The 13,645-nt window shown below is 33.5% G+C and overlaps 1 protein-coding gene across 3 annotated transcripts in view; it reads right to left on the bottom strand.

Annotated features, from left to right (window-relative positions):
- The window catches only part of Urm1 (Ubiquitin-related modifier 1), a 134,065-nt gene that overhangs the window by 105,837 nt on the left and 14,583 nt on the right, over positions 1–13,645 (bottom strand). For 2 of the 3 annotated variants that reach the window (XM_090369259.1, XM_090369260.1), the window contains one exon: positions 2,822–2,892. The exons of the other annotated variant lie outside the window; for it this stretch is intronic. In XM_090369259.1, the coding sequence (XP_090225385.1) occupies positions 2,822–2,892 (71 nt within the window). The remainder of the gene's footprint in view (positions 1–2,821; positions 2,893–13,645) is intronic. 3 annotated transcript variants of the gene reach the window in all.

Below are 13,645 nucleotides of genomic sequence, written 5' to 3'. Positions count from 1 at the left end.
AAGGTCATATTTAATAATGGAAATTGCACTACCCTTTAATCGTTATCATATGTTCCATTATAAGAATCAATTTTGAATGCCTTTGTGATATTTTTCGAAAACACATTTCTGGAGGTCGCTACCATAAAACAAAAACAATTTGCACTTTCCGGTTTATTGGGCTTTTCTGTTAGTGCATCTAATTATAAATGGGCAGTTAACTTGATTATTGCATTTGCAATAATCCGGATAACTGGAATTTTGTAGGTTTTTACGTTATGGTATTATGGTGAAATACGTTCCCCCCTTCACTGAAATCTTCAATCATATAAAAAACATTAATAAATTTTCAGAATCTTTTCTTCATTCCTATTTACTTATTACAATGGTGAAGGGACCAACGGAAAGTGCAAGTGCTGGCAGTGCTACGAAAAGAAACAAAATTGATTTAGAAATGAAGATGATAAATCAAGAAGTTATGAAGATGATTGTTGATTAATTAAGATCAATTAAAAGGCCACCATAGCCTAGTGGTCAGGCACGTGGGTGCATAAGTACACGTGCCTTGAGTGACCAGGATTCAAGCCCGTGACTGTTGAATACGGTGCTGTTTCTTGTATTCTGTCTATTTTGTGAACTCCTCTGGGCATTTCGTCGTCCGGGAGTATAAACAGAAAATTTATTTTTATTTTAAGTACGAAGCAGGACAAAGTTTGTCATCTATTGCACGGATTTAGGTCTCGCTGCTTCAACAGTGAATACTAATTTAAGGGACAGTGCGCGTATAAAAGAACATGTTAAAGGATCAACGTATTTCACACCAGGGCCAGTCCACCCCAACAGTGACCACAAAACAGTGAAGATGAAAAAGCTATTAATAATAAGGATGGAAAATCAGATTCAGAAGCAAGTGTCCCTGAATCTAATGGCCATTCAAGCAAGAAGTAATTATGAAGATAACGATAAGTACGGCAAACCCCAAGTCAAGTTCATGGCAAGTAACGTGTGGTTTAATAGGTTCACGCATTGCGCTGGTTTCCAAAACATTAAAGTATGCGGTGAAGTCGCCAGTGCCGATTCTGCAGCTGCAGAGAAATTTTGTGATGTGTTGGAAAAAAACCACTTTTAAATCTCCAACAGCCCTCACCTCAACTTCTGCAGTGGCGTGCTTATCAGCTGAAGAGTTAATTCTGGCAATGATACTCAAAAGGTAAAACTTGCTGATGTTATGCCTGTCTCCTCTCTCTTTTTGTAATTTTATAATTTTGAAAATTTTGTACACTTTTGTAATTTTTCCTGCACATGAGATAAAAAAAAATTTAACATGTAAATAATTCTTTTTACATGTTCATCGAACATTTCTTTTCCACTTCTATCGAATTCAGCACGCATAGTTGTGAGTGCAGAATTTCCCTAAATGCTTATTTACGGAAATTGTGACACATAAAATTCGACTTACGTGGCATTTCGTGGAACGCAACCCTTACATTACATTAATCGAGGAGTGGCTGTACTTCCATGGGCACTGTTCTTCTATAATTCCTGCTCTCTCTGCCAAACAAGTCAGAACACATGCCGCAACCAATCAGCACCCTTTTACTGTACAACTTCAACCTCACAGAACGAACGTTTCTTCGTCCTCATTTATTACTTCAACTTCTGTTTTCTGGAACATATTTCCTTTAAATTACAATCTACAGAAATTCAAGTCTAATATCAACAGGTATCTTCTTTCATCTTTTCAACCATGCATGGCATTAAGCACTATAGGTTCTAATACCTCTCGTGCTTGAAGTTTTCATTAAAAAAACACGAAAAAAACCTCTTACTTATAGTATAAATTTTGTTTGAATCAAACACAAGTTTTTAGAGATTTGCATGTGGTCTTAAGACACCCTTCCATTTTTGGAAAGTAGGCTGGAGGGGGAAAGACAACAACAACCAGATGAAAAGAGACAGTAAACAAGAGTTCTGCAAGAATAAAATAAAATTTTGTAGGAATAAGGCAAATAAGCAACTTGAGCAAAATAATATTAGGCCAGTTTCATGAGGGAAGTAAACGTTTCTTCCTGGAGAATTTTTTTCCTTGATAAAACTTTTCATATCATCATAGATTAATTGAAAACTGTGACTCGATGACCTAATCAAAATAGATTAAAAGTGCAGCTGTAATTTCATATACAAAATTTTAATCCTAATTTTGTCCCTTTTTTTAATATCTGGTTATAATAACTATTAATAATAAGAAAACTGAACAGATATTAAAGGAGAGGAAAAAAAAAAAAAAAAACACAGCACAAAGATGAAATGCAGGATTCATCAAAAGTCCCAATTCAGTGGCATCAGATTATTTTATTTGTTTATGGGGGGAAAGGCTTAGGAGAACATGCATAAATATTCATGCAATTTATAATATAAATATTTAGTATGAATCTGGACTCTGAATACACCCTGCAGAAAGTAAAAACTTTGTACAGGGTATATCCTACAACTACTATAAAACAAAACGTACAAAAAAAAAAAAAAAAAAAACTGATACAAAACAACAATTGAACTAAAAATATTTAATTTTTTTAAAGGAATACTATATAACTGATGCAATAATTTTTTTTTTACAAATTTTTCATTTGTAGTTTTTTTTTAAACAATATATTCTACATTTTGAAGTATTTTGGCATATTAACTGATTTGCACACAATGTTATCACAATTTTTTTATGAATTACAGACTGTACTATTTTTTTCAGTGGGCAATTCAAAATTTATAATCTAGTCTCTGTAAAGAACTTTGTCCTTGTTTTTTTTTTTATAACATAAAAGCTCATTTACTAAAATCTACTTACATATTTTGTGGCTATGGGGCAGGGTGATGTCATGTTTCTTTTGGTTGTTGAACAGCAGCTCAAGACCACCTCTACAAACCAGCAAACATCCAAAAATAATACTCTTTCAGAAAGCAAGGGTAATTCTATATTACTAATATTATAGTACAATACGAGTTAAATTTACTGATATAATTAATGTCAATAAAGCGGTAATTTTTCTGGGATTATAAATCACAACTCATTCACAGATATAATGCTATTCAACTGATACTATGAGTTAATCACAAGTGATAATGAACACGATATATCAAAGTTACAATAGTTTTCATATAAATGATAGTTTGGTGAAAATCTGAAATTTTAAAATATTTTCTCAGTATTCAATAAACCACTTCTGGTAACTGCATTTTCTTTTAATAAATAGCTAAAATAAAATAATAAAAAAAACAAAAAAAAACAGCCAATATCAAAGTTATATCATCAAAAAACAACCCAAGCACCTTTCATCAAATATGTGCTCTATTCCAAAACTACAGCGTGTAATTTGACTTATCCCTCACAAGCTACCAGAGTGAACACACACAAAAAGGGTATCTCAAATATACCAAACAAATCAGTTTTAAAAATAAAATGCAATTGTCATTTAAAGTAATTCATATAACACACTATCAGAGAAGCAGTTGGAAGTCTAATCATGAAAAACCAAAATGAACACTCAGCACAAACTTCCCACAGCCAATATATAAAAGCAGTTGTGTATGGGTGTGGGTGTGTGTGTGCACGCGCACGCATGCAAATAATTTCACTGTAAGAAACTGTACAATTTGGAAATGGTGGCAAAACTGCTGGATAATGCTAATAAATTAATTAAATAAATTAAAGCAGAAGTTCTAAAACTGTTCTCCATAATTCTCCAAAATTTAATTTAGAGAATTAACCAGTTCTCATAAAGTGATATTTTTCACAAGGAGCAAAAATCACTAAATTGCAGGTTAACACATTTATATTTTCACACGTATGAACATTATACATACATTTTAAAAGTTCAATGTAGTATCAACAAACTACATCTGTACATGTACATATTCTCTTAAAACTCTACAGAGAACTTCTATCAACTGTGTTTAGAACTAATATAGCAATTTTTATATTTAGGACAGTTTCAAAAATCAGCATAAGAGGGCAAAGCTGTTCAACAAGACCAGAAACAATGTGGGCTTACATGGCTGATTTTGAAGAAATTCTCTGAAACTCAGATCCAAACGTTGGTGGAAACTAAACCAAATAATACATATATAAACAAAGAGGATATTCAATGTTCTTTTAGTAGTATGGTGCATAGTAACCAGGAAATGGAAATCACTTCAACCTGCATAGAGTGTAAATCTGCCTTTACAGATTAGTCAGACATTTCTGTGAGACTTCCTGTACCACTTCTCCCGTGACTGGAAAAATAGAACAGGCTTGTGTAACTTAATTATACATAGCTGAAAATATGTACTTTAGTCAAAGCTTAAATAAAACCGGCAGTCACCTCATGATCCGTTTAGTTGCATGAATTATGGTGGGTTTGTGCAAGCGTGTCCCATTTCCTAGAATGCTTCTGGTTAACAAAATTAATTGCCGCATTGATACGAGCGCTGTTTAATTCGACAAACCTGATCCATTCAGCTGAGGTCATACTCCTTTTTAAATTAAATTTTAGATAATGTATGTGGTGTAGAAATTTGTATTTGTTATGGAACCTATTCCATAACTCTTCTTGAATAATAGCTAAGGAAAATGTGAGTGAAGTGCAGATATTTACTACAAACAAATCTAGTATTGGCATCAAACTCCATAAACCTGACCACCCCTTACACCCAATTATTTCTTACAGCAAATCTGTCTTTGCAAATTTATCTTTCTTCCTGGTAAAGATTATCTCCCCTCTCGTGAAGCTTTCTAAATTTCAAGTTTATAATACACGTCAAGCTTTTGAATGCATAAACCCCATTAATATCTCTGATAATGATTTGTTAGCCTCCTTTGATGTAGTGTCCTTATATACTAATGGTGACCTAAGTTCGCCTTACAAGCCTTATGCAATCTTCTAACTTCAGATAATACTTTAACCAGCCACAGCTCACTTAATATCGACAGCATTTTAGATCTTGTTACTGTTGATCAAAGCTAGACATTTCCATTTCCAAGATCAGGTGTATGAACAAATATTCAGACTCCCTATGGGTTTCAGAATATCAGCCCCCTATCTGAAATATATCTCGCCACTGTAGAACATCAAACTCTTCAACCATTTCCAGTAGGTATTAAACTCTACATCCATTATGCTGATGACGTTCTATTAATTGGGGACAAAATTACCATCGACAATCTCTTTATTAAGTTTAATTCAATACATCCCGGATTAAAATATACCTTGGAATTAGAAACGAATAACAAAATTAATTTCCTCAACTTAATCATATATAAAATGGGCAATAGACTAGGTACAAAAATCTACAGAAAAACAAAAAAAAAAAAAAAAAAACACAGGCAAATACCTACACTTTCATTCACATCACCCCCCTTTGTATAAAAAAATCCGTTCTTTATAATCAAATGTTTAATGCTGTAAAATATTGCCATTTGCAAGATAATTTGGCTTTTGAGTTAAAATACCCTACGGAAAAGTTTACAGCTAGGAAATATCCAGTCAAATTAATTCAACAAACTATTCTAGCAGTCCAGGATAAAATTCATAACCCTAACAATCCTGTTATAAAAAAGCCTAACATTTCAAATACTCGTGTTGCCCTCCCTTACATTGTCAAATTGCTAGATGTTTATGTCAAGTCTTCACTAACACAGATATTTCCTTAATTTTCTCCACTTATAACAAATTAGGAACTCCCTTTAACAAATACAAAGAAACCCACGTATACGACATGGGAGATATTAATAATATATTTTATCTAGTCAATTGCCAGTCAGATTGCAAAGCGTGTCACATCAGGAGCACTACCAACAAATTTGGATCATCCACTACCGCAAATACACACACATACTACCACGTTAATAGTTTCTGAACATGTCATGGAAACACAGAGCTCTCTGAACATGTGCATACTCACAACCATAACCCTCAATTGATGCTGCAATTACCATTATTAAATTAAATTAAATTCAAGCTACAAGCTTCTTCAATATGAAACTCTCATAATAGAATGGTGCCGGCTTAACACCAACCTTGACATACTCAACACCAAACTTCTGGCTTACCTTTCCCCAATTTGGAATCTCGCGTGCATTAAAATCCCACGTGTTCAGCAAAACATTTCGGGTACTTATAAAGTTCACGCCGATTCTCTATCTTTCATTTCCTCAGTGCCAACTGAAGATGTTTTTAATGAAAGTCCATCATGATTATTGGCCTTATTCTCATTTAAACATAATTTTACAGTTTTATGTTTTAAAAATGACAACTAGAGGATGATGCAGTGCACCTCTTCCTCCTCTGAGCTTAATTTTTAATCTGAGACCATCTCATACCCCCTTTTTTAATACAGGGTGTCTCAAAAATACATGGCATAACTTCAGGAATGAGTTCCTCATATGTAGACAATAAAAATATTTTATATCAACATAGTTCCGGAAATGCTTGGTTCCCGAGTTATTAACCGGAATGTCTTACTCCCGCAGGTGATTTCCTTCATCACAAGGTACTGACAGAATCTGGTGGTTTTCCGTTCCGACCACATACTCAAATCAGGAGCAAGCGGATATGCACTTTATGTATGGTTTGGCGGATGGCAATGTTCTGGAGGCTTGTCGTTTGTACCATGAAGGGTTCCCAGAACGAAGATGTCCAGATGAGAAAATGTTTGAACGTATCCATCGACACCTTTGTGAACATGGGACCATTATACCTCGTGCTGCCGACAGAGGACGACCAAGTTCTACGACTCCTGAAGTAGAGGAGGAGATTTTGGATGTTGTCCTCTGTCGGCAGCACGAGGTGTAAAGGTCCCATGTTCACAAAGGCGGCGATGGATACCTTCAAACGTTTTCCTGTCTGGACATCTTCGTTCTGGGAACCCTTGATGGTACAAACGACGAGCCCCCAGAGCATTGCCATCTGCCAAGCCATACAAAGTGCATATCCGCTTGCTCCTGATTTGAGTACATAGTCAGAATGGAAAAACCACCAGATTCTGTCAGTACCTTGTGATGAAGGAAATCGCCTGCGGGAGATAAGACATTCCGGTTAATAACTCGGGAACCAAGCATTTCCGGAACTATGTTGATATAAAATATTTTTATTGTCTACATATGAGGAACTCATTCCTGAAGTTATGCTTTATATTTTTGAGACACCCTGTATAATTCATGCAACTAAATGGATCACGAGGTGAGTGCCGGTTTTATTTAAGCTTTGACTAAAGTGCATATTTTCCCTCTTAACTTTCAGCATTTTAAGCTCTTGCTATTTTTAATTATAGTTATACATAGCTGTCACTTTAATTACATTTCTTACTTTTTAATATTTAAGATTATTTACTGTTTCTGAATTGGACAATTAAAAATTAACCATTAGGTAAATTCCATATTAATTTTAACTTATTTAGTAATAAATTAATAAAAATAAATAATTATTATTTATATGATTTTTTTTTTTTTTTTTTTTTGTTAGTTGTTGGCACATCGGCTTCTGTGGCCATAATGCACCTCCCAAAGTTTTTGCATTTTACACTGATCCAAGCCCAAGGCGGGATTCGAACCCGCAACCTTTGGGTTGCCAGGCAGGCACTTTACCCACCTGGCTAGCCCAGTCGGCATTTATATAGATACTCACATGCTTGAAATGCTGTTCTTATTACACTATCAGCTTTACATACCAATACACTGGTTAAAAAATTTGCTTTTTTTTTTTTTTTTTATAAAAACCCCAAAAACGAAAGGTATCAAAACCTATAGTACTTAGTACCGTGCATGGATTGAAGAAGTATGTTGGGGGGGGGAGATGCCGGAAACTTTGCTCTAGAGACTAAACATGAGTTTCACCACTTCAAGCCTCCAATAAGCAAAGTGGTCGTATTTCACCGGTTGATGAAAGTCATCTACCACCTGATAACATAAGAACAGTATTTCAAGCATGTGAGCATCCACTGTTATTTATTTTTATTAAATGATTATTGAATAATTAAGTTACCATCCAAAGTACAGTCCTATCATTTAACTATTAGAACTGTCTATTATATTAAACTTAATAAGAACTTTAATGGATAACTATTAATGATCTGATAATGATCAACTATAAATTGTCCAATTCAGAAATAGTAAAAAACCTTAAATATTAAAAGAAATATGTAATTAAAGTAACAACTGTGCAAAATTAAGTGCCTGTTCTGCTGTCTTTACAATTACTGAAGGGAGTACAGGAAGTACCTCAAAACATCTCAGAATAATCTGCAATCCTTTAATAAATTAAAGACAGATTACACTTTATACAGGTTGAAGTGCTTATTTTCTCACTAATTTCTATTTCTAAGAAGACATTACTGCAAAATTAAAATTAAGTAATGTTTTTATTATTTGGTTATTTTTTTTTTTTTTTTACAATATTTTAAATGAAATTTTGACTTTGATTTTATTTTTGACAATATATCACTGTAACTTTAGACTTTTTTTTTTTTTTCTGTCCTCGCCTTTTCCCATTATATATGGGGTCAGCGTTTTTATTGTTTTGGCATGCAATTTTTACAGCCAGATGCCCTTCCTGACTCCAACCCTCACCCTTTATCCAGGATGGGGATATGCGGTGGTCATTCACTGACCTTCCACATCCTCCGTATTTGGTGGTCATGGGCTCGAACCCCGGTCTAATCAAGAAGCATGTGCTACGCACTACTGCTCCTGCCCACCTGGCTACGGAGGCGCCTGAATACCACTGTAACTTTAGACTATAAAATTAAAATAGAAAAAAAATTAATACAAACTTCCAAATCGTTTAAAAAAAATTAACTCCAGGTTGAATTGCATATTGTCTAGAAACCCACTCACATTAATGATCAAGTATAATGTTATGATAAATTTTCAAAAATCATTTTTCCTATATTTCATTTTATTCTCCAAGATGGGCCATGTGGCTGAAACAGATTTTATATGAACAAGCTAACAAGACACAGCACATTACAATAATACAGAGCTCATTACAAAAGAACTGAATACCTCAAAAAATTTATTATGAGTAACCTAATGTGAGCTACAAAAACCAACCTTTATTAAAATAATAATTCAAAAACTTTTTTCTTAGCCTATAAGTGTTCAATGTAGGTCCCACAGGTAATCCTGATCCTAAATGACAGTTAGGGCTTTACAGACGAGCACCTGAAGCAGGGCGTCACCTTCCAACGTCCAGTTTTACATGAAGCAGAGGGTAAAGGCACGCAAACTAGACAGGCACTTTGAATGCCGCATAGGATGCCATAAGCTGGCATAAAATGTCTGTCAATGCCTTTGGACACGTAACAAGCACATACGCCTTGACGTTTGCATAGCCTGAAGAGAGATTCTCTCCATGCATGGGGTGGTTGGCCTTAATTGGTTTGTTTATTATACTTTGGGGATGACTATGTTTCACACAGAGGAGTTTATTTGTGAGGTGGAAAGGAGGCCTCCCTTGAACAACATGCCATTAAAAGACTACTCCAACAAAGAAATAAAGGAAAAGTGTATTGAAATTATCTGTCTTCTTCCAAAACAAATTTTGAAAGCCTTTCGTTTCAAACATAACTTCGGTGTCTTTCTTTTTTGAAAAGCAATGAAAGCACACAGTAAGCAGCAAATTATGGAGTCGTTGCCGGCATGATAAAAGGAAAAAAAATTCATACGACTGTTTCTTGGCATAAAAAACATGATCAAAAGAATTGCAATGGATTGTTTTTGAAAAACGAAAATATCGTACTTCATTTCTTCAATATGTATTGCATCTACTAACACAAAATCGAGGAAATTCTTTTATTGGAAGCCACACTGGAAATGGAGAAAAACTGGTGTAAAACTGATAACACTGCAATGTGCATTTGATTAAAAAAAAATTTGCTTTATTGTAATTGTTTTTAGGGATCAATATCGATATGGCACCTTTTCTGGATGTAATTTGATCTTCTAACGAAATTTTAAGAAAATATTTCTATTGATAGCTGCGTTACAAACTTCGAAAAGTTGTGTATTCTCATGAAGATTCGCAAAATCAAACAATCTTTTATTATACGAAAAGTATTCCGTTGCAGTGTGGGTAATGGTGAATGTTTTCTGCTTCAAAAGGATGGAAAGTACTCATCAATATTCCATCTGGAAATAATGTTGAGTGGTGGACAGACAGGAATATAAGCGTTTTATTCTGAGAAGTTCCGTGCGGTAAAATCAAACAGGAAGTTACCCTTCATGTTACCAAAAGTAATTCTGTAAGACACTGAGCCTTACAAATATCTTAATCTCTGAATAAGAATAGCAGGTAGAAATCAAATAATTTTACAAACAAAGAAAACAACATTTCAGAAATATTTCAATTAGTGGGAGCTGGCCTGTTGGTATAACACAAAAAGCATAGATGCAAACATTGGTATTAATTTCTGCATCACAGTATAAAATTTTTAACTAATTAACATTAGAAGTTAATCAAAACTTTGTATCAACATTCTGTAAAATAAAAAAAATCCTCGGGAGACTTTCTGTGCGCTTCAAACATAATATAACCCCCCGCCTTTTTTTAACCTATTTGAATTTGATGGATGAATTCACCAGCGTCGTTTTCTCTTTGTACTCCCAATCAACTGTATACATAAATGCACATTACATCCAACTAGAACAAAATCCATCTTCAAACTGGGAATAGAAAGAGTGAGGTGCTGGTGATATCCAATGAAATGTTAGAAGCACCCCGTCTAGTTTGAAACTATTTGATGTTAGGAGCGCTACGTGTAGTTTGCTGTTTTGGAGGCATTCACGGTGCCAGCTTACACTCGCGCTTCAAGCACTCGTCTATTATAGCCCTTAAACTCATATTTTACACTTCAAACAAGTTCTCTGTGTTACCAGAGACCTCGTATAAAAAGTGTAAAACGAGTTAAATTTATACAACGTAAAGTTTTTCAGTTTATTAAGTTTTTGTAGTTCAGATATCTATGAAAGGATTATCATCCTCTCATAGATATCTGAACTACATATACTAACCCTAAGAAATAGTCTAATATGGATAAAACATCAATCAAAAATAAAATATCACACAGTTACTACCATTTATGAAGTGCTTTCTATATGATTACGGCTATTTACAAGTTTAGTTTATTTTAAATACATAAAAATGTAGCAAAGTCTCTGTGTTAACAGAGACCTTGTATAAAGTGTAAAACGAGTTTAACTGTCGTTTAAAGTGTAAAACTTTATATATATAAAGAGATTTCACAACTAGATGAAAACTTTTAGTTTTTCTAGTAACAAAACTTGGTTTTTGTAAATCAACTCATTTACTTTACTCATAATAAATATTGGGTTCGTAATAAATCATAATAAAAAAGGGTTCGATTCTTTTATAATAGTCATATATAATACTACAATATACACAATGTTGAGCTCTGAAATCAGTTTGAATGTGGAAAAACCACTTCCTGTATGAAAAGATTTTTCAACACGATAGTGACTAATTCAAATCCTGCTTGGGAGAACAAAACATTTCTCCTGTAGGTGATGAGAATTAAAACCTAATCTTTTTCAAAACTGGTAGCAGACGATAATCCTTTCATAGATATCTGAACTACATATACTGACTAAGAAAGTCTAATATGCATAAAAACATCAATCAAAAATAAAATTCTTAAATATCACACAGCGTTACTACCATTTATGAAGGATTAAGGTGATTTCCAAGTTTAGTTTATTTTCAATACATAAAAATGCAGGAAATCTTTTTTTTTTTTTTTTTAATATGAGAGATTATTTACTGGCCAGATTTTTCTTAAAAGTCTTTTGAAATAGTTTGTGCAGTGTTCACAGAGGCTCCACATTTGAAAAACTCATGAAAAACGTTAGGTTTTTTTTTTTTTACTTGAACAACACTGATGAAATCTGCTAGACTAACTAAATTTTGTACTGAACATGCTTAATAAAATTCACTCACTTTCAACTTTGGTAGATAGTGGACAATCTGAACTACCATTTTATAAATCCTTTTTACAACATGAATTCATTTTGCCTTAGTATTTTATAAATACACAATTTCTAATCAATTAACACTGACAGCGGCAATGGTTCAATGCAAAGCTGAAACTGATCAGAGTAACTGCTGTGATCCAGGCACAGCATGTGACTACTGGTATGATTTTATGAAATCAAATCCATGTCGCCACAAAAAATTGCATATCCCCTGTTAACTGTGACAGTGTTAAATTTGTCTACCATAACCAGTTTTAATGGCAATACAAGTTCCTCTGGCCCTTGAGAGACAGGAAAATACTGAATTTTAAAATAATAATAATACTGATAAAACTTCTGTTTAATTGATCCTGTTCACTTCTACCTTACTTATTAAAAAAAAAAGAAAAAAAAAAGTTGGATATTTCTAAAACTGATTCGCAAGGGAGTAAAAGCATGAAGTGCGCAGCTGTCAGTCACCAGAGCAATTGAAGCATAAAAATTCTTACTGTGCTTACATTTTTTCCATAGTAAAATTATCAATTTTTTTACTATAGAAAAAAATGTTATAATTTTATGCTGAAAAATCAGAAAGCATATTTTATATGTGGAAAATTTTATTTTTATAACTTTAGTAATATTATACATTTATAGTCCTCTCTTTTACAAATTACAAAGTTATTATTTGATATCATATTAAGCATTCATTTTTGTGTAGGTAAGGAAAAACTACTTCCCTATATACATAAGAGATGCAAAAATTAATTTTTATCAAATGCTCATATAATGAAATTCTAACCAAAATTCATATTAACTACAGTTTACTTTTAATGTAGTTAGACCAGAATGTTTGAAATTGTTTTCATTGTTTTCTCCAACTCAAATTTATTATGTATACAGCAAATCCCATATAACACGGTTTTGCTCTAACGTGACTGATAAAGTGCAGCAATCCTCGCATAACACGGTATTTTTGAGCTTTTGTGTGGGGAAAAACCCTACTATTATGTTGGATGTAATTTTTCAACATTTCCATTCTTTTTTTGTGAATCCCCACTTTTGGCTCGCTAATCGTTATGCAAAGAAAAAAAAAATATATTGGGAAATCCCCATGTTAGGTTCTGTGCTACTGAACTTGTGCTTGTTTAACTTGTAGAAAAATCTATATTTCAAAGTTTTATTACTATTGGATAACGTGCCAGGCCATCCAAAAGATTTAAGTTATCCAAACGTTGAAGTGATGTTCCTACCACGTAGTACAACTTCTTTAATTAGATCAAGGCATCATATCTACCTTTGAAACTCATTGCATCAGAAAATAATTACGACGGATTTTGGAAAAAATTGATTCCGAATTGAACTGATGGAAAGTTGAAGTGATTGAGGCATGGAAACATTTTTCAATTGTGGACTGTATCAGAATCATAGCTATATCGCTCAAAGAAGTAAAGCTGTCAACATTAAATGCATGTTGGAAAATCTATGGCCAGAGTCAGTTCATTCAGGAAATATAGTTTAACCAACAGAAAACGGAATCCGTGCAATAGCAGAACTTGCTAAGTTAGTAGGAGGGGAAGATTTTGATGGACTACTGAAAGACTACAGTACTGAAGCTCTCGTGAGTAGCACAGTTGGTAGAATTGGCGTCATCCCCACCCTGGGTGGAAA

Source organism: Mastigoproctus giganteus, chromosome 3 (assembly GCF_048544385.1).
Source record: "Mastigoproctus giganteus isolate SK-2022 chromosome 3, ASM4854438v1, whole genome shotgun sequence".
Taxonomy (NCBI): domain Eukaryota; kingdom Metazoa; phylum Arthropoda; class Arachnida; order Uropygi; family Thelyphonidae; genus Mastigoproctus; species Mastigoproctus giganteus.
This window is presented reverse-complemented; position numbering and strand designations above follow the sequence as displayed.